Source organism: Pelophylax lessonae (genome assembly GCF_965119305.1).
Source record: "Pelophylax lessonae genome assembly, chromosome: 5".
Taxonomy (NCBI): Eukaryota; Metazoa; Chordata; class Amphibia; order Anura; family Ranidae; genus Pelophylax; species Pelophylax lessonae.
In genome coordinates, this window is record NC_138772.1 from 220,406,789 (window position 1) to 220,429,280 (window position 22,492).

A 22,492-nucleotide genomic window follows, 5' to 3' on the forward strand; every position below is an offset into this window, starting at 1 on the left:
CAGTGATCAGAAGTGTGTAGTGCACAGAGTGCAGTGGTCAGAAGTGTGTAATGCACAGAGTGCAGTGGTCAGAAGTGTGTAATACAGGGGTCAGGAAAAAGTAACACACAGGGAGCAGAGGTCAGGCTGTATGTAATACATAGTGTACAGGGGTCAGGTGTAGGTAATGTACAGAGTTCAGGGGCCAGGACTACATAATGCACAAATTGCAGAGGTCAAGAGTATGTAATGCACATAATGCAGAGGTCAGAATTAAGTAACACACAAGACGCAGAAGTCATGTATAAATAATGATCAAAGAGCAGGGATCAGGAGAAAGTAACACACAAGAAGCAAGGGTCAGGAGTAAATTATGCACAGAGTGCAGAGGGCATGAGTGTGTAATGCACAGGTCAGTTATAAGTAACACAAAGGAATTGATTTACTAAAGGCAATTAGGCTGTGCACGTTGCAACGTGCAGTTGGGCTCTGAAAAAGCAGTTGCCTCAGAGCTTAGTAAATGAGCAGAAGTTCTGCTGACTTCCATCATCCAATCATGTGCAAGCAAAATTGCTGTTTTTTATTTTCCTTGCACATGATTGGGTATTTTTTGCAAATTGAAGCTTTGCCTCATTTACTAAGCTCTGGAGCAACTGCTCTTTCAGGTTATAACTGCACTTTGCAAAGTGCACAGTCTATGGGCCTTTAGTAAATCAACCTCATACAGTGCAGAGGTCAGGAGTGCATATTTCACAGAGTGCCAGAGTCAGTTGTCAGTATTGCGCAGAGTACAGGGGAAAGGAGTAAGTAACACAGTGGTCAAAAAGTAAAGCTGTCCGTAGATGAGTCAGCTTTTTAGTTCAACCAGTGGGTTGAGTGAAAAAAAAAATGACCCGATCCCCCCATCCACACATTAGAGGTGGATGGGGGAATCCTTCCCAATGTGTCTTTGTATTCTGACAGTGGGAAGACTTCCCCGCCATCAGAATATACTGATCAATGCTGTAGGTAAAGCCTGCAGCACCAATCAAGCAGAAATTTTCCTCTCCGTGCCCCGGCTTCCATCTCCTGCGACGTGATGTTCATAGGGGGGTGGAACCGGCGGCTAATTCAAATGTAAAACACACCAAACACACTGATACATAACAAAAAAAAAAAAAAAAATCACATTAGTTTGCCCCCCAGTGCCCTTTCCTGCAGTTTTACTGTACTTTATATATATATATATATATATATATATATATACACACGTGTATATATATATATACGTGTATATATATATATATATGATTTTTTTTTACTGTGCGTTCTTCTTTATAACATCTCGGGTATGATAAAGTTTGAAACACAAAATCATAAATTATAATATAATAAAAAACTATAAATAAGTTAAAGTATGTATGTATGTATACATATATATATACTGTATATATATATATATATATATATATATATATATATATATATATGTATACATACGTACATACTTTAACTTATTTATCGTTTTTATTATATTATAATTTATGATTTTGTGTTTCAAACTTTATCATACCCGAGATGTTATAAAGAAGAACGCACAGTAAAAAAAAAAAATCATATGTAAATAATTGGTTTGGGCTGCTCATTCTTAAGAATTACATGCAAAATAATGGTACCGCTTTCAGCACCTAAAATCCTAAAGAATCATACCGCCAGGGAGGTTAATATCTTCTAAACTTTCACTGTTTATGAGAAATTCACACTGCATGCAGCCGGTGATGTCACTGGCACATGCGCTCTGAAGGTCCCAGCATATCGTGCCGTAAACGGCAGCTCCGGCACGCATGCTTAGTAGTGACATCATCGCGCCACCGGCCACTCATGTAGCTGGAGGCCGCAAACCTGGAAGAAAGACTGGGTGAAAATAGAAGCTCTGTCAGCAGTGAAATCGCGCCTCTGGAGAGCTTAGTTTTAAGGTAAGTCGCTAATAATGTGCTAGTATGGAATGCTTACTAGCACATTATGACATTGCCTTGCAGGGGGAGTTTTTTTTTTTTTTTTAAACTGTAATTTACTACTGCTTTAACAAAATAATGCCTTTTATATGTTATATCATGCATTTTATAAGAGAGTTTCACTTCATGCAGTCAACCCTTTGGGGTATTTTGGTTTAGCACAGCAAAGTACACAGTAGCAATATAACCATTTTATCAATAAAACAATAATTTTACATTTTGGTCTACTGAAAAGTAATTTTATCTTTTATGTTTTAGGTCTTGTGACAGACTACAGGGTAAGTTCAGACTTCAGATTTGTTTCCTTCAGCAATTATTGTAAAAGTTGAGCTATATTGTCAAAACTGAATTTTTTTTTTCAATGCAATTTTTTACATCAAATGTTTTCAAAAAGTTCTCCACTCATCAATTATGCACATAATAACCATGTATGGTCTTCTTGTTTAACAGTGCTTTCTGCCTTTTTAATCAACACTACAATCCCATTTTTCCTCTCTCTTTCTAATTGCTGAATACTAACCTTTGATGAGGCAAGAAAGGCCTTGGAATATTTTACAGTGCATGCTTTACGAATTACTTTTTAATATTGCATTACACACTGATAGATATTAACATTTTTTATGGTCTGTTTGCAAATTTCCTTTGTTTGTTACATTATGTTCTTGCTAAAACATCCACAGACATTACAACTGTGAGGACCTACCTAAACAGTCAATTCAAATTATATTCACACTTCCATTGCATAGTGGAACATATACCGTGTTTCCCCGAAAATAAGACCAGGTCTTGTATTCATTATGACACCAAAAGACATAGTAGGGCTTATTTTCGGGGTAGGTCTTATCATGCAGTGTGTTGTCTTTTCTCCTCCTCCCCACCTGTCAGGAACCCCCAGTGTGAACCAAGTAAAACTGGTTGTAAAATCCTAGAATCCACTCTATTACAATATTATATAATGTACAATGTGTGTTTATGTCTTATAATTGTGCCAAATACCTTTGTTACAGCCCTGCTCGGCGCTTCTGTGACCCACCGGAGCTCTCTTCCCTGCTCCGATCGCTGCAGAGGGAGAGGCCAAGATCCCCCGCTGACAGCTGGGAGAAGAGGAGGAGAGCAGCAGGAGGTCAGCTGAGTGGCGCTATACTAAAGGTGTTTGGCACAATTATATTACAGAAACACACACATTGGACATTATATAAAACAGTAAAGAGTGGATTATAGGATTTTACAACTACTTTAAACTAGGGCTTATTTTCAGGGCAGGGCTTATATTTCAGCCTCCCAAAAATCACAGTACTTATTTTAAGGGTAGGTTTTATTTTTGGGGAAACACGGTAATAGAGATTTCACAATTATCTTGTAAGGTGTACAGCCAGTTGTAGATCATTGTGTTGGCAACTCAACTCTGAACGTAAAGGCAACAAAAAGTGAAACTTGCATTAAGCAGAATTCTCTTTCATCAAGCCTGGCTGTATTTAATCAGATAACTTTAAATATCTCTTTAACTGGGTTGAGTTAAAAGAGGCAATTATTTTTTACGGTGCTGTACAAAGAAAATAATATGCCATTATGGGTCAGCACAATGGCTTAGTAAAGAAGATAAAAAACATATAAATACTAGCACTATGTGTGTGTGATTCCAAAATATCTGCAGCTGCTGTCCACCCAGTGCTAAGTACACCTCAAAAATACAATTATAATAATACAGAGCCTGCAAATCAAAACATATAATCATACAACATAATTCGCTCAAAAAAATATATCAAAAACATATACAAAGTCTTTCAAAAATTCTCAAATAAAGTGCTCGGTGCTCCAAGATCCAAAAAAGTGCTGAAGTGCATCATGTAAACATGCTGTGAAGTGTGCCACACTCCCCTCTCGTATCCTCACTCACATGAGTGAATGGACCCACAGCTTTTCAGTCTGGGGGTCAACCAAGCTTGTATCTGGTATTGTGGATACCAGGCCTCTGGGCGTCTAAATCGGGTCTCACCAATATTGCTCTTGGGGCAGCTTTAGTGTCCTCCAGGCTCAATAAAACAAAATGGTGCTCATAGTGCAGTACTGTGAAATTATATTTATTTGTGCAAATGCAAAACAACTTACAAAATTGTAGATAAAAATGGGCATAAAACAACCATGAAGCTCTGCCGAGTTTGCCGCATGCATTCCACGGAGGACAGAAGTGACGCCATTGGTTAGCAGAACCGGAATTACGTCAACGCGTTTCGCCCCTCCTCCAGGGCATCATCAAAGACATCATCAGAAGAGCCTCATGGTTGTTTTATGCCCATTTTTATCTACAATTTTGTGAATTGTTTTGCATTTGCGCAAATAAATTCAATTTTATAGTACTTAACTATGAGCACCATTTTGTTTTATTGAGCCTTGAGGACACTAAAACCGCCCCAAGAGTAATATTAGTGAGACCCAATCTAGATGCCCAGAGGCCTGGTATCCACAACACAAGATACAAGCCTGGTTGAGCCCCAGACTGAAAAGCTGTGGGTCCATTCGCTCTGGTGAGTGGGGATACGAGAAGGGAGTTTGGCGCACTTTACAGCATGTTTGCATGAAGCACTTTTTTGGATTTTGGAGCACTGAGCACTTTATGAAATTTATTAAAATACTTTGTATAATAGATAAATCAGCGCTAATTGTGCTTCAAACAGTTCAAAATCAAAAATATATATAATATGTTACTACAAAGTGTTTGATAGCTGCACTCATAAATATTGTACACATCAACATATAAAGACATAAAAAGCAGAAAATGTTGCGCTATCTACAATCCATACAAATACAAATTGTGTAAAATTCCAAAGAAAGAATGAATGGTACAATAAATTATTAAATCTTAATGCTATATGCCATAAATTCTTAATCAATGATACCACTCAAAATACAAACAAAAATATTGTAAATAGGAAGAACGAAATCCAAACCCAAACCTGATAGCCCGCAGGTGCACATATATTCATTATTCTGAAGTGTTCACACACCAGTGAATGGGATTCCCATTGCCCCATCAAGGACGTCTGTTACGACGAAACTTACGTCGTGGAGGAAGTAGCGGTGACATCAGTATGCCCCCTGGGGCTGTAAGCGAGTGTATTAACAAACTTCCTGCCTTTACTGAAATCTTATGAGTAACTTTTTAAATAATCGTTGATTTTATACTACATTGTGCAATGAGAGCTCTCCTCTTGTCATTTTACTCCACACTATCTGGTTTGAGCATCCACCTGTAACTATGGGAGGCATTACCAAAGGATATTGACATATACACCTTGAGTGAGGGGTGAAACTCACTAAGGCATGGATAGACCTAATTGAGGTCTAATTTTCTGGTAAAAGGCTAATCTTTTCTTATATTTGGGGGATCACTGGAGTGTGAACACTTCGGGGTAAAGAAAATATGTGCACCTGTGGACTACCATGTTTGGATTGCTTGTAATAAAAAAGGCACTAGAGTGTGTATCTCCAGTGGCTCCTAGCCTGTAACCAACACTTATGATAAAGTACTTAGGTCTTGCCACCAGGGTAATAGTACAGGATTGGACATATTCCCTATATTAAGTTTCTGTGGCCACATTCATTTTGACTTCAAATGTAAAGCTTAATCTTTAAAACGTTGTATGCTAATTTCAAACATTCCTTCCCAACAGCACTGGCAAATCCCACTTGGAAGGCGATTTCGTTCTCTAAAACTGTGGTTTGTATTAAGAATGTATGGGGTGAAAGGACTTCAGGAATATGTCCGTAAGGTAAATACAACTGTGCAAAAAGATGTATATGGCAAGTTATACTGACTGTCAAAGCACAAACAATGTTCAGCAATACTTTTTTGATAAATTTATTTTTATTAAATTGCCAGGCTGCATGGAAAGGCTTGTCCATGTCCTCACAGTAAAACACATGCAATTAACTACAGGGATGTGTGGTGAGGTCAGTGGCTGGTGAGGCACTGGCTAGTATCAGAGCCAGATACACACAGGGTACATAGTAGGGCTGCGCATCTTCACTTACCTCACGATTCGATGCGATTACGATTATTAGGGTCGCAATTCGATACGATTCGATTCAGCGATGCATCCTTTTTATTTTCATTTGCTTAAAAGGACACTTTCCTGGACCCTGTCATGGCCTGCAAGCCCTGCATACTTTAGTGCACTTGCACTGCAAACATTTAGGAAGGTCTGAAAATGCAAATAGCATAGCAGAGACAGACAGCAACACTAGTATTTTACGAGAAGTAACAGTAAAATTAGTAAAAAACTGTAGTAGTGCAGTTTACTGCTTCATAAAAGAAAATATTAATATAAGCCAGGTCTACCACCATTTAAAGTATAACAGTTTTGCCTATAGTTGTACTTTAAAGCCAAGATAGAAGAAGCCAGCCAGCCAGCCAGCCAAGCTAATATTCTTGTAAAAATGGTCATCATAAATTCCCACAAAACAACATTATATATAAATCCTTTTATGTGATATTATGCATTGCAATAAATTCCAGGTGTGCCATAACCTGTCTTCTACAAAACAGAGCACTTCCTGACTAGTAGCAAACATCAAGGGTGAACCTGGCAATAGTGCACTGCTGCATAACTTCCATGTTCACCGTGATGTTCGTTTCCCTCTGCAACTGCCAGTCAACTCAAGTTAGTTGATGGCTGCTAGAGGGGAGTTACAAATATAAGCTTTAAGCTTATCAATTCACTTATGTCACTTTTATGTCACTTACTTTACAGATAACGTTACCTGTCCTGCAGACAGTCTCTGTCTCTACCACGATTAAACCCAACTGAAGCCAAGCCAAAGCCACCATTAGAGGAAGGAAAACCCTTGACAGAGTAAATCATCAACTGAAGCTTAAACCTTGAGTAAATCTTCATGGGATCACAAAAAAACACACAACACGATTGTCTGCATCAGAATCATGAGAACTGAAGAAAGGTTTGGCATTGGCAGTTTGGCACACTGGTACAACTCAAGGCATATAGGTTAGGTCAGGTTTGTGTGTATTTGTGATCCAGTAAAGATTTAATCAAGGTTTTACGCTTCAATGTATGATTGATTTAATCTTTCAAGGATGTCCTTTCCTGTACCGTGGCTGGCTTGCCTTCAGTTGTCTAGATACACTTTTACCTTTAGTATTTGTTTGGTTGAGGGAACCCCCTACACTTGCTATTGCTACAGAGTACAACAGACACCAGCAGACAGACATGCGTTGCAATAAATTCCAGGTGTGTGCCATAACCTGTCCTCTACAAAACAGAGCACTTCCTGACTAGTAGCAAACATCAAAGGTGAACCTGGCAATAGTGCACTGCTGCATAACTTCCATGTTCACCGTGATGTTTGTTTCCCCCTGCAAGTGCCAGTCAACTCAACTGAGTTGATGGCTGCTAGAGGGGAGTTATATAAATATAAGCTTAAGCTTAAATATCAATTCACTTATGTGAATGGACCATTTTTGAAAACAAGCCATTCTCCATCTCTCCAGTGCCAGAAAAGCTGTAAAAAATATAAAATGTTCCAGGTTCACTGTGATTGTGTTTGCCCCTGCCATTGCCAGTCAACTAAACACAGTGTGTGTGTGTCATGACTCGTGACAACTCAAAAGCTTATACACAGCCTCAGCATCAACTCAACACACACACAAACACTGTGTGTGTGTGTGTGTGTTGAGTTAATGCTAGAGCTGCGTTATAAGCTCTTGAGTTGTCACGACAGTCAGTCAGTCAGTCACGTTACAGAAAGAAAACTTTACCTGCACTGCACTGAGCAGCACTCTACCACATCGATTACATCTGTAACTGAAGCCAAGCTAGCCAACAAGCCACCATTAGAGGAAGGAAAATCCTTGAGAGAATAAATTGTCAACTGAAGCTTAACCTTGAGGAAATCCTATGGGGGTCACATTCACAAACTCACAAATATAGTATATTACACAAGAATCCACAATTGGTGTATTTATTTGTGATCCAATAAGATAAGATTTACTCGAGGTTAAGCTTCAAATGTACAAGTTATTCCTCTTAATGATTTTCCTTCCTATAATGCTGCACCGTGGTTGGCTTGGTGTCAGTCAGTTGTCTAGAAGAAAATACACTTTAATATTATTTATTTGAGTGAGGGTTAAATGAACCCCTGCCTACTTGCCTAGACACTTTTAGTGTGAAGCAACGGAACGGATTATGGATTGGAAATGGACACATTGGACAGGACAATCTTCAAAAACAAACTATCAGTGCTATAAAGCTATAAAACAACACTGGTGGTGTGACTGACTGGTGACTGGCGGCAGACTGAATTAGTAATTACTAATTCATTAAAAACATGAATTAGTAATTATTTCAGTGCTTAGCATTTGGGAACATGTAGGTTTTTCTGTAAGAACACTAGCTGATCCACATGCTCAGGTTTCAGACTGCTTCTTTTCACTGTTATAACATCTCCTGCAGTAGAGAAAACCCGCTCTGCAGATACACTTGTACCTGGAATACACAAGTATTGCTTTGACAGCTGAGAGAGGAGGGGAAATATGACCTCATGCTCACGCCACCATTTCAAAGGGTCCTCATTGAGAGGCAGAGGTGGGGCTTTACAATATTTTTCCATTTCATCTTCTGCCTTGGCATAGGGGGTCTTAGGTTCTATTGCACCATCAGTGAAAGACTGCCCCAGCAAAGTCATGAGCAGCGATGTTGTGGCCTTTTTTTTGGGAGGAGAATGGCTGTCCTCAATGGGTGTTTCTTCTTCCACAGTTGCTTTTTCCCTAGGCACTTCATCCACATTTGTCCTTCTATTAGATGTAATCTGTGTGTTTGAACAAAAGATTATAGTATAAGAAGAGCTGAACTGACTAAGAGTGTGATTCATTGATGAGGTGTGGGAAACTGCACGGTAATCCATACCATACAGTTCCACTTCCCACACCGCATCAGTGAATCAGGGCATGTTACACAACACAATGTAGCTAAGCTTCTAGCTGCCTGGGAGGAAACATGATGAAATTCTAATTACCTCCAAAGATGCAGCCTCCTCAGTCACTCCTCTGTATATCTCTGATCTCTCCTCCTCTGTGAGAATAAAAGGCAGTCCTTTAAAGCGAGGATCCAGTGCAGAGGCTGTATGAAGGATCTTCTTCTCTGCCTCACTGCTGTACCTCTTCAGGAGATCTGTTTTGATGGCATTCTTGATCTCATGGGTCATGGGTGTGTCTCCCATGGTGTCTGTCATGCTCTGGAGCAGTTGTACATTTAGAGGGGCAATGAGAGACACTGTTGGGTTGCGCTCTTCTGACATCAGCAAGGTTGCATCCTTCATTGGCTTTAATGCACTCACAGCGTCCTCTGCATTTGACACATATGTTTCATTGAGAGTGCAGAGATCAGACTCTCCTTTTCTGACTTCTGGAGACAGCAAGGTGGCACAAACTGCAGGTTGTTGTTCTAAGAACCTCTTGACCATGTCATATGCGCTGTTCCATCTTGTTGGCACATCAGTTATTAGCTTATGATTCTTCAGGCCCAGACATTTTTGTTTCTCTTTTAGACAGTGGCTTACTCTAGTGCTGCGATGAAAGAATGTGGATATTCGTCGCACTCTGGCGAGAAGCCTGGAGAGCCTGGCCCCTTTCAGTGCCCGCTGACATGCAAGATTGAGTGTATGGGCAAAACATTTAACATGAGGAAATTTACCAACTTGAGCTGCAACTATCATGTTCACCGCGTTGTCGGTCACAAGCACTACAGATTTATCAGACAGCTGCCATTCTTCCACGACATGAGACAGTAGCTCTGCCAGATGAGCACCTGTGTGAGACTCATAAATGGCTCTCGTTTGCAACACATGTGACAAGACCTGCCAGTCCTTAGTAACGTAATGTGCTGTTATTGAAACATAGGACTCCGTTGTGACTGAAGTCCATGAATCACACGTTATTGCGACTCGACTGGCTTGGTCGCGGCGTGCTGACGTCACCTCTACGAGACGCTCAGGCGGGTGTTTGAAGCTGTCCGGCCGGCAGCTTTGATTCAGCGCTACATTTCGTGCATTCTTGTAAGTGCATTTCTTTTAATTTGTTCTTAAAATAAATGGTTTTACACTATGGGATTCTCCATTATCATTTATATGTGAACACCGGAGCCTTATTTGCGGGTCAGCCTCATTGAAAAAGGGACCGGACCATTCACAGGGGACAGGATTTTAAACCCAGTGTCATCCGGATGTGGGATATATGCATTAACATTGCCTATTTCTGGTAAGCGGGGATATATGGTGATGGTCCTAACGGGGTCACACGTTCATTTGAGTTGGTTACCTTACACCTGATATACCTGCACAAATCCGGTAATTAGATTGTGAATATGGTGGTGGCTCATCTCACGGTTTAATATTCCATTCATTTGGGATTGTACTGATCGATCTGCCTTATTTACTTTTTATTCTGGTAAGCTGCCTATGATGGTGGTGGTTTCTATCAGCACTTTCCTTTCCTGACACATACGGGAGTGGTTATAGCATATTTTCAATATACAGTATCACGCTATGTTTTTGTATTTGTTTTTTACTCCAACATCCACATAATTGTGCTCCTGGGTCGGCTACCGTTGGTGAGGAATCCCCCACAGATCTTCATCCGGCTTGGCCATATATGCTCAAGGCTAACAATACTGCTGCATCTGGTAAGCAGTAATTACACTCATTGTTTGCACCTGTGGATTTTCGGTTGAAGTTTTGGAATTTTTCTGTTGATTCAGCAATATTTATATTTTTGGGACTTTTTCTGGACATATTATCACATATGGTTCTTGTCACTTAGCGCAGCTTCCCTCACTTATTGTTTGCTTGGATGTTTGTCACATATTAAGTTGCTGCTATTCTTTTTCTTTGATATCTAGCGCAGTTTTCCCCTTTTTCCATGCAAGATTGTGTGTATGGGCAAAACATTTAACATGAGGAAATTTACCAACTTGAGCTGCAACTATCATGTTCACTGCGTTGTCGGTCACAAGCACTACAGATTTATCAGACAGCTGCCATTCTTCCACGACATGAGACAGTAGCTCTGCCAGATGAGCACCTGTGTGAGACTCATAAATGGCTCTCGTTTGCAACACATGTGACAAGACCTGCCAGTCCTTAGTAACGTAATGTGCTGTTATTGAAACATAGGACTCCGTTGTGACTGAAGTCCATGAATCACACGTTATTGCGACTCGACTGGCTTGGTTCATTGACGCAAGAACCTGAGCTTTGGTGTCGTGGTAGAGCGCAGGTATAACGTTTTCTGTAAAGTGACTGCATGACGGGATCTTATAACGTGGCTCTAGTGTCTTCAAAAGGTAGCGAAACCCGGCGCTGTCCACAACTGAGTAAGGCCGTAGGTCCTTGGCAATGAAAGCTGCCACAGCTTTGGTTAGTTTCTTCCCTTTTTCAGAGTTGGGCGGATAAGTTGACAGTATGGCATCAATTCTTGGCTGATCTGGGTCTAGTCTTTCCTTGGCAGTGGTGGCACTGCTGGTGGCGACAGGTGTTACTAACTCAGAGTGAAAACGGCTAACATGGTTTCTCAAGTTCGTAGTATTCCCTAGGTATTTAATTTTTGTGTGACAGGCTTTACACACGGCGTGTGTCTTGTCCAACTCACGCTTCCCTGTGTGTTCGTAAAATCCGAAATGTGCCCAGATGTTTGCTCTTAAAACGCTAGGTGCATTTTTTATCTCTCACTCTTTTTCTCCTTCTGCCATTACCATACTACCACGTATGTGACGGAGACGGATGACGTAAGTTGCCAAACTCTGTGTGTTTTTAAAAAAAAAATACCACTTTAAACTAAGCCGCAACAAGTCAGGCAAGCAACATCTTTCATAAAATATGACTGTCTGTCTGTCTGTCAGACTCCCTCTTATGCATGCACTGAGCCAGAGCCACTGAGACCCCCCCTTACCCCACAGCTGCTTGCCTGTGACAGTGACACTGACAGAGACCCCCCTCCCCCCACAGCTGAGCTGACAGCCTGACACACTGACAGAGACCTGGATGTCCCACTCTCCCACACCTTCCCCAATCCCCCACAGCACTGACAAACACTGAGTGAGTCCCCCCCTTGCCCAGACCCCCACAGCCTGACACTGACAGAGACCCCCCACTGACACTCAGAGAGAGCCCCCCTGGCTGCCAGCCTGCCACAGCAGAACAGTACCCCCGGGCCCCGACCGACCGTCCCCTGTCCAAGGCCCCCCCCCCATCACAGACATCCCCCAGAGATACAGACTCAAGACCCCCATGATTAATATACAATTATGAATTATTCGTTCGGACTTAACATACCTGCTGTGTGACTGTGTGGGTTGTTGTGCACTGCATTGCAGAGGAGGACAGGTGCTGTGCTGCTCTCTGGGCTCAGTGGCGGGCGGCTGGCGTCACTGGCAGTGGCGTGGCGGCTGGGCCTGGGACGGCTACGCTGAGGCGGGCGGCGCTGGCTGGCTGCGATGGGGACGCTTGGGCTCCAGGTCCTAGATGCTGGCTGCATGCAACACACTTGGGGCTCCTGTGTGGAGTGTGGACTGGCTTCTGGCTTGGCTGGCTGGCTGGCTTCTTGGCTGCAAGGCCGCAGGTGGAACGCCGATACACGTGGGGGATGTTCTTGCTGCGCCTCAGCCCGCGTCAAAGAGATGGAAGAGGAGGGGTGGAGCCTTTTTATTAAGCTCCCGCACTAATCCACCAATCAGCTGCGATCTTGTGACTTTTTTCTCCCTTGCGCGATAGGGCGTGGCCGCGGCTGATAACGTCATTTCCTAATCGATGTTGCCGGCAACCCGCATCGATGCAGAATCGCGAAGGGTCGAATCGCGATGCATCGATCTTCCGATTATATTCCGCAGGCCTAGTATATAGTCACAAGTTACTTATTCAAATCTCATTATGTAGGCGATTGCAGTTCTACTAGTTATACTCATTAAACAAAAATATTTACAGACGCTGTCCCTTTAAGATGCTTTTCGGTCACCTTTTTTGTTGATGCTGGAAACAATATTACTAGCAAAGATGATGATAAAAATAGTAGAAAAAATAAAACACGTCTTTCTATTTTCTGAAGTCAGAAATATAACAGTAATATTCAGTAATAAACAAGTAAACAATAAAGGGTTCAGGGGTATTTATGTAGCACTGTCCCCATAGGGCTAGCTGTGTGATGACTTCTTGAGCCTCCTGTGATTACCTGCAGACAGTCACTTAGGGACAGTTCACTCATCCATCCTTACTCCCAAAAGCTCGTTACTCAATAAACAGTTCAGGGGTTTTGGTTTTTGGTATTTATTGTGGAACTTGGATGGGAGAACGGAATAGTGGGATACTCCAACTTGAACTGTTTACAGTTGATAAGAACAACTCTCTCTTGGCTTCACCAGGTTTCTTGTGGAAGCAGTCACACTGCTTTAACCATACTGCCACTTGTATGGAAGGGCTTAAATCTTCTTGCTCTCTCTCCAGCAACAGACTTGATGCACTACATTATCTTCAGGACATTCTCTAGCATCCCCTTTACTGACACCCATCCACTGACTCTTCTAGCTGAAGGGATGGCCCCCCTCAGGACAGGCCCATTGACACAGATCTGTACTCGCTGTATGCAGAATCAGATGCTTTCCAGTGTCTCCCTTCAAGTCAGCTCTGCAGGACCTTTGGGTTCAGTTCCTCTCTAACTCTTAGGCTCTTAGGTCGACCACCTGAGGTCACATGGCAACTTCTACAGGGGAGGGGCAGCCACCCCTCCTCAAGCACCCCGCTCTCCAGCTGAAAGACCTGAGCACATGTGCCCTTGGTATTTATACAATATCCCAGCATGCATGAGATTCTTTCCTCTGCCAATCACCAGGGCTGTACTAAATGCCTGTGCACTCATTTGTCAGGTTTCCTCCCACTGTCCACTATGCCTTCCTATTGGACCAGTGTGAAACATTTCAAACTGAGCCGCACCTGAGCACCATGAGCACAACTCACTAGCAGATCCTGCTCTCTGGTAGGCAGAGAACACCATAGATTTACCCGGCAATCTTTCTGGTAAGCAGAAATGATCCAAAACTATACTCTCTCTCTAGCACCTACCTAAAAGCATGCTACATTTACTAAAAGGTGACATGCAGGAGAATTCAAAACAAACACCATTTAGTGAAATAAACCCCACAGCGTAGCCGAGCGCTGTGAGATGAAAAATTTAATCTTCATCTTTAGCCAGTTGGCCTACGCCTTAAAACTCGAGCGTCAGGAAGCAGGCAGTCAATCAGATTCCCCCAGACAAATAAGCATTTGGTAAAAGAAATCTATTGGACAGCAGATTTTTAGTTTTTATTTCTGCATTCTGTAACAACCCTGTAAATGTTGAGATTTCACTAGTCAAGTACACGGCTGTTACAGAATGCAGAAATAAAAAATATAAAATTACACTGTGCTCTAAATAGCTACCAACAGTCTTTATTTTGTTAAAACAAGTCCTTATGTTGGTTAAATTGGTAAACTTTGAGAACTAATGAAAGTGCCAAATATAATCTATATAATAAAAGAATAGAACCTGAACCATTCTCTGATTATATAGATTATATATAGCACCTTCATTAGTTTTCATTTACTAATTTAACAAGCACAAGGACTTGTTTTAGCATATGTAAATGGCGTTCAAACCACACATGTGAGGTATTGGCGCTAACGTTAGAGCAAGAGCAATACTTATAGCACAAGACCTTCTCTACAACTCTAAGCATGTAACCTGTAAATGTATTTAAAGTGTGCCTACGGAGATTTTTAAGTACTGAAGTTTGGCGCCACTCCACAAGTGTGCGCAATGTTAAAACATCAAATGTTAGGTATCTATTTACTCGGGCTAACTTTATTTATTTTTTTTTTTTTTTAATGAAACTGTTTTTTTCCAAAAAAAAATTGCTGCAAAAATATCGGGTGACAAAAAAAGTTGCAACAACCACCATGTTATTTCCTAGGGTATCTGCTAAAAAATATATATAATGTTTGGGGGTCCTGAGTCATTTTAAACCACAAAAATTAAGATTTTTACATGTAGGAGAGAAGTGTCAGAATTGGCCTGGGTGGCAAATGTTTAATTACCATAAGTAATAATTATTATATATTGTTTTTAAGGTAATTTACTATATTTTCAAAAACTGTGCTCAAGCAGGTGGCTTAATGGACAAATTACTGAAGTTTGGAAGTTATAACTTCAAACCAGTAATTTCACAGTAAATAGATAAATAATAAATTATTATGTTATAATACATAGCATGATAATGTATTATTTTACTTGATTAAAAGGTACCTTTTCAGCAGCAGCAGATTCTCCCTCTTAACTGTGTGAGAAAAACATGGGATTATGGGTAAACCTTATACCCATAAACCCATGTTTTTTTCCTTGTAGTTGAGAGGACTGGGCTGGAAGGGAACATTTGTCTTTTAGACCTTTTATGACACTGCAGTGAGAGGAGAGCCTCCACTGCACCATTTTTTTTTGGACAGCTTGGACCAATGGTACTTTACCATTGGTCCAAGGCTCCAAGCTGACCATTAACCACTTAAGCCCCTGGGGATTTGGCTGCTGAAAGACCAGGGGGTATTTTGCAATTCGGCACTGCGTGACTTTAACGGACAATTGCGTGGTCGTGCGACGCAGTACCTAAACAAATTTGACGTCCTTTTTTTCCCACAAACAGAGCTTTCTTTTGGTGGTATTTGATCACCTGTGCGATTTTTTGATCATGCGCTATAAACAAAAAAAGAGCGTCAATTTTGCAAAAATAACAATATTTTTCACATTTTTTTATATGAAATTCCCCCCAAAAAAAAAGTAAAAATCAAAATTTTTTAACATTTCCAGGCAATTTGTTTTATGCTACATATGTTTGGTAAAAAAAAAAATTGCAAAAAGCGTATTTTGATTGGTTTGCGCAAAAGTTATCGCGTTTACTAACAAATGGAAAGATTTTTGTCATTTTTGTTGTTTTTTTTTTAACGCGTAATGGCGGCGATCTGCGATTTTTTTGCGGCACTGCGACATTGCGGCGGACAGATCGGACCCTTGACTGACATTTTTGACACTTTTGGGGTTACCAGTGACATTTCTACAGTAATCAGTGCTATACATATGCACTGTTACTGTAAAATTACACTGGCAGTAAATGGGTTAACTTTATTTGAGAGGGAGGGGCTGTGTGTGTCCCTACGGGCGTGATTCTAACTGTGATTGGCTGTGGCTTGAGCTGTAGGAACAATGATCAACGGTCCTACATAGTAGAACCGTATGATCATTGTTTCTACACAGGGGAGAATGACAGGCGGCTTGTTTACACTAGCCGTCTGCCTTTCTCCCTCTCCCCCGACGATCGCTGAGTGACCGGCGGACATCGGGTCCGCCGGTCACATGCGCGGGGGGGTCAGTGACTGCACGGGAGCGCGCTCGCTCCCCAGAGCCTCACAGGCAGAGTGACGTATCGGTACGTCACTCTGCCTGTGAGGGGCTGACCGCCGCAGTATATGTACTTGCGGCGGTCGGTAAGTGGTTAAGCTTAGTGCCTCTGACAGGAAGTCAGAAGCACTGTGAGCTTATCCTCTCAGTTTGCTGCAAACAGCGCGTGCATGCTTGTATTTCAATTGGCTGCTCTGTATGTAGCTTCTGACAGGCTGCTCAAAAAACCCTGTATCTCTGGATTCATTGGTACTAGGAGCCTCAAATTTAGACCAGTGGTGGGGTAAGACTTTGGCTACCTACCCCCTAAATCAGTGCCATCTTAAGAGCATTGAAGGCCCCCGGGCAATGCAGTGCACTGAGGCCCTGCCTACACAATCACCCACGGGAATAAAAAATGCAAATTATCACACACACGGATGGGAGTCAGACTCGACTGTCCTGTGTGTGCCTGTTCCTGTGGAGGCAGACAGGCATTCCTGCAGTTGTGGGCTCCCCCTCCATGGCCCAAGTGGCCTGACAGCAGCGGAGGGCCCGACAGGCTGGGGCTGAGTCCCTGGGCAGGTGGGGCCCCCCGGGCAAGTGGGGCCCCCGGGCAACTGCTGAGCGTGCCCATTCGGTAAGACAGCCCTGCCCTAAACTCCTACCCAGGTTGCCGAGCTATGACCCTCGAAACTCTGCTCGGCCTCACCTGCCACCCCTAACTGCATGCCCCTTATTTACTATATACTGTATATGCTTACATATGGAAGCTAGTTTGCATCTACAGTATGTACTGCATCTCAGCAGGACTTGGAGCATGTTATTACATTAAAGTGGTTGTAGACCTCAGACATGAAAAATGAACAAAGCGTATCCCTCTATAGTGTGTACTTGTTTCAATGTAAAAGCACCAAAGGGATGATTTACTAAAACTAGAGAGTGAAAAATCTGGTGCAGCTGTGCATGTTAGCCAGTCAACTTCTAACTTCAGCCTATTCAATTATGCTTTGACAAAAAAAGAAAAATTGGTTTCTATGCAGAGTTGCACCAGATTTTGCACTCTCCAGATTTAGTAAATCAACCCCTAATGGTAATTTCTGTCTGCTACTTCCTTCCTCTGCTATCAGCATGATTCACTTCTGACAATTTTTCCCGACACCAAGAGAAAAATGGTGACAGGGGAAAGACCTCCAGCAGATTGACAGCTTCAGCTCTGTTCCTGTGAGCTGTGTGATGAGGGGTGTCTCTCTTTCCTCCAATCAGCTCTCAGACCTCTCCTCACTGAGCTCTGCAGAGTGTAACTTCAGCTCCTTTTTCTGAACTCTTGGACAAGCTTAAACATTCAGCACTTTTAACAGATGCAGAGAAAGGAAGACTGCAGATAGACGGATACAACTTATGTAGGAGGATTTATTTAATCTGTGTGTATCACCTGAGACTTGCCATTTTGCAGGGTATATGTGAGGGTTTACAACCACACACACTGTACAGTCCCATTCAAATAAATAATGTAAATATGTTGTGTTCACTAACAAATGGGATGGCTGCAGACCCACTGAAAGGAAAAAACACGCTGCTTGCTCACACATTCAAACCTGTCGCTTGACTCCTGCGGTATGACATCTCCCAGTCCCCATCACCATATGGTATCAAAGGGGTGGGGGTCCCCTGGATTGCATCATTGACCAAATATTGGGGCAATAGGTTTTCTTCTTTCAGTGGGTTGGCGACCATTGGGCAGCGAGATTGAGGTGGATCTTCATCTCTGGATGACATGACTGATGGTGGATTACATCATGGGACTTGTCAAAATCTGTGTATGTTTATTTACTTTTAACACTTTTTCTGAATGAGTGTATACCCCTTTATTCATTCAAGTAGGGGGGAAGCGATATCTGAGGGCCCCTATAATTTTAAAGGAGGATTCTAGATTTTGATAAGCCCTCTGCCTCATCAATATTGGAATAGCTGCTTTGCCAGGGGAGTAAGAGGGGTCCCTTGGGCTTGTGACCTGGTATGGTTCAAAGGGGGGGGGTGGGCAGAGGGCTGGGGGGATGCACGCTCACCATCCTTTCCTGGGCAACTGGGCAGCATGCTCCGAATTGAGTCTGGTATTGATATTAAGGGGAACCTTAAGGCCCCTTTCACACTTATGTGACGCTATTTTACCACGATTTTGTGATGCGATTTTGCCGCGATTTTGAAAGCAATGCCTATGGCTATATACCTCAAGACGCATTAAAATCAGCCCAAGGTAGTGCAGGAACTACTTTGAAGTTGGTGCGACTTCAAAACGCACAGATATGAATGGGGCTCATTGAAAATAATTGAAAACGACTTGTCATGCGATTTTGCGGTCCAAAATCGCGGGACAAGTCGCACAAGTGTGAAAGGGGCCTAAAATCAATACTTGACTTGAATGGTCTGGTATAAATTTTGGGGAGCCCATAACATTTTTTTTTAAAACCTTCCCTGCTCTCGTCTGTAAAATGGGAATCCCCTAACAACCACTGACCCCTTTTGCTGAAATCCCATATATTCGGTCGTTTACACAGGAATTTCCATATACTGTGTACACAGTGCAGAGGTCTCTGTCATATTGATTCCCCTTATGGTGTACTTTTCTTAGTCGATAGTGTTAAACTGTCTTCTTTGTTGGTGAGTGTTCCTTAAATCTTATGGCCAAATGTTCTTATGGCTGTTTACCCTTAGGACTGAATGACAATAAAATGTTACATTAAGGCCCCGTTCACACTGGGGCGATCCGACTTGCCGGGGCAACCTCATAGGTTGCGGCGCGCTGCTCGCACCGCGACCTCGGATCGGCCGGCACGGACTTCATAACATTGAAGTCTATGCAGGTCGCTCCGGGTCGCCCCAAAGAAGCTCCGGACCCTTTTTCTAAGTCGGAGCGACTTGTGTCGCTCCTATTAGAACGGGTCCATAGCTTCTCTATGGCGAGCGACCTACGGCGACCTGTCAGGCGACCAGGTCGCCTGACAGGTGGCCCCAGTGTGAACGGGGACTTACCTGGCGCAAGGCAACAAGTTTCAAATGGCACTACATACACTACAAATTCTTACTTTTGCACGAATGATGAGACATTCGCATAACAATTGTTTTTTTTATCAATAGTCTAAGGGTCACCACACGTTACAATCTTACCATGCAGTCTTTGTACAGTCAACTTTAGATTTACCAAAACTATGTAATATGAGGTCCAACCTAATTTATCTAATCAATTTGTATCCAACCAAGCAGGCCCTTGAACTTCATTATAGTTGATAGATCTAAAGATCAAAAGGAAATTGTACAGTCAGATTGCATAGTGTGTGGTGACCTTAAAGGGCTTGTAAAGTCTGAAGGTTTTTTATCCTAATGCATTCTATGCATTAAGATAAAAAACCTTCTGTGTGCAGCTGCTCTCTTCAGCACCCCCTAATGCTTACTGAGCCCCATCTCTATCCAGCAATGTCCATGACTGTCTCAGCCATTCAGGACTCCCCATCCTCATTGGCTAAGACACAGCAGCACCGCCACTGGCTCCTGCTGCTGTCAATCAAAGACAGTTAGCCAATGAGGAGAGAGAGGGGGCGGGACTGAATAGAAACACGGAGCTGTGCCTCAGCTCGGGTGCCCCCATAGCAAGCTGCTTGCTGTGGGGGCACTCAAAGGGCGGGAGGGGCTCTGCGCAAAAACACCTACACAGAGGAGGTAAGTGTAACACGTTTGTTATTTTTACGGAAAACAAAAACGAGACTTTACAATCACTTAAAAGCCCTTTTCACACTTGTGCGACTTGTCCTGTGATTCGGGACTGCAAAGTCGCATGACAAGTCATACTCCATGATTTCCAATGAGTACCGTTCATATCTGTACGACTTCAAGTCGCAACAACTTCAAAGTAGTCCTGGCACTACTTTGGCCAGATTTAAATGCGTTTTGAGGTCCAAAGACATAAGCATTGCTTCAAGTCCAGTCAAAATCGCGGCAACAAAATTGTGGTAAAATTACGCGACTTTTAGGTCACATAAGTGTGAAAGGGGCCTAAAGTGGAGTTCCAGTCTGGGGAAAAAAATAAAAATAAAAAAGTCAGCAGATACAAATACTGTAGTTGCTAACTTTTAATATTAGGACACTTACCTGTCCAGGGATCCCACGATGTCGGCACCCCAAGCTGATTTGTCAATCGGCTTTGGGTGCAGGTCCCGGCATTGCAAGTAAGGGAAACCAGCAGTCAGTTTTCTACTGGCCAGTGGCTGCGCTTTCTGAATAGTCCGGTCATCTTCTGGGACACACACAGGTCCCAGAAGGCAGCAGGGAGGAGGAGGGGCTGGATATGATGTAGATCCGATCTTACCAGCAAGTAGGGGTGGGTACCTGTCAAATCCAGGTACCTGCCGCCCCCGCCCCCAAAAAAGTGCCAAATGTGGACGTGGAGGGAGTGAGGGTGCGACCAAGCAGAGCTTCCCTTTTTGGGTGGAGCTTCGCTTTAAAAGGAACATTCCCTTTTTATTTTGTTATCAAGTGGTTGAATGTTTATCGGCTGCAACCCACTGGCTTTTAGCAATAGAAAGCACATTCAATGCTATTAAGTGCCCATTTTTGCAGCAGGAATAAGTCTAAATGCTAAATTGTACATTAACAAGCTGTCACACTGCTTGTATTGGTCTAAGTGCTCACAAATCTTGAGCTGTCTTCAAAATACAAAAAAAGTATAAAGCTAAAACGCAAGCAATAAACAAAACTCTTTTAGTGAACTGAGGTCAGACATAGTCTGCCATTTTAATACAAATGTTCTTAAATAAGGATTAAAGTTGCTATGAAATTTTTTTTTTTTTTTAAACCGAAGACTTTCTAGTTGAAATCCTTTTCTAGGTACGTGTTTCCCTCTAGTGTTTTATGCGGAAAACTGCAGGCAATTCATGTTTAAAAGCAAACGCACAATAGTCCTGTCATGTTACACAGTAAATGTGGTCATCCAAGTGATAGGATGCACTGCAATGCACCGTGTGCACACATCATTAAAATCAGAGTATAAGACACATGATTCATCTCATTAGCATGCACTAGTATAACAGATTCTAATCAGTTCAATGGTGAACCCACGATTTTTCTCATACACAACTAAAATGTGGAAACTTGAGCAGTCAGAATCAAATGCAGCTGTGCATAGTAGTCAATGAGCTTTTAACTTCAGCTTGTTCAATTAAAGTGGATGTAAACCTCATTCATGAAATTTGACCCAGGCACATACATCAGTAATGTTTATCTCTTATCTCTTACATACATCTGTAGTGGTTATCTCTCTCCAAAGACCAAGTCCCTGTCTTTGTGTTGCTCCGTTCCTCTGTTATCAGCATGATAACTTCTGACAAGTTTTCAGACACAGGAGATAAAAGCAGCTGGAAATTTGTGTCGGGGTGGGTGTATAGAGAAAGATTAGCAGAGAGATTGTCTATTCACAGCATAGCTCTATATGTTTCTTCCTTCCTCTGCCTATGTGGAGGGAAAGGGGGGGGGGAGGTGTGCCTTTCCTCCAATCAGCTGTCACACAGTGTATGACAAGACTTCACACCCAGTGCTTGAACAGGAAGAAAAAATTCTAATATGACGTTTACTTTCTAAACAGTGTAGAAAGCTGAAGACAGCAGATATACAAATAAAACTTATGTAGGGAGATTTGTTTCATATCTGTGTATCATTTGAGGCTGTTCACTTCACTGGGTATATGTGAGGGTTTACATCCACTTTAACCACTTGCAGAGCGGGCCATAGCCGAATGACGGCTACAGCGCGGTCGGCTTATTCTGGCTGGGTGTACAATGACATCCTCCCAGAATTGCGCCAATGACGGAGCGATCACTTGTCAACAAACTGACGCATGTCCAGTTAAGTTCTATCCTCACACACTGTACACAGCGATCGCTACAGCGTGCAAGGAGAGGAGAGAGACTGCAGTTGCACTCATCCCCTGCCTCCTCCATCCCTCAGTTATGCCCATCCCTGCCTGTCACAATCGACCATGCCCACGGCAAATAGCTAACCGAGACGT

General features: G+C 42.5%; 1 protein-coding gene across 1 annotated transcript in view; it reads left to right on the forward strand.

The window, feature by feature from the left end:
- The window catches only part of DDC (dopa decarboxylase), a 163,272-nt gene that overhangs the window by 91,055 nt on the left and 49,725 nt on the right, over positions 1-22,492 (forward strand). Inside the window, exons 10-11 of the mRNA XM_082259855.1 lie at positions 2,232-2,251; positions 5,645-5,743. Coding sequence (XP_082115981.1) covers positions 2,232-2,251; positions 5,645-5,743 — 119 coding nt within the window. The remainder of the gene's footprint in view (positions 1-2,231; positions 2,252-5,644; positions 5,744-22,492) is intronic.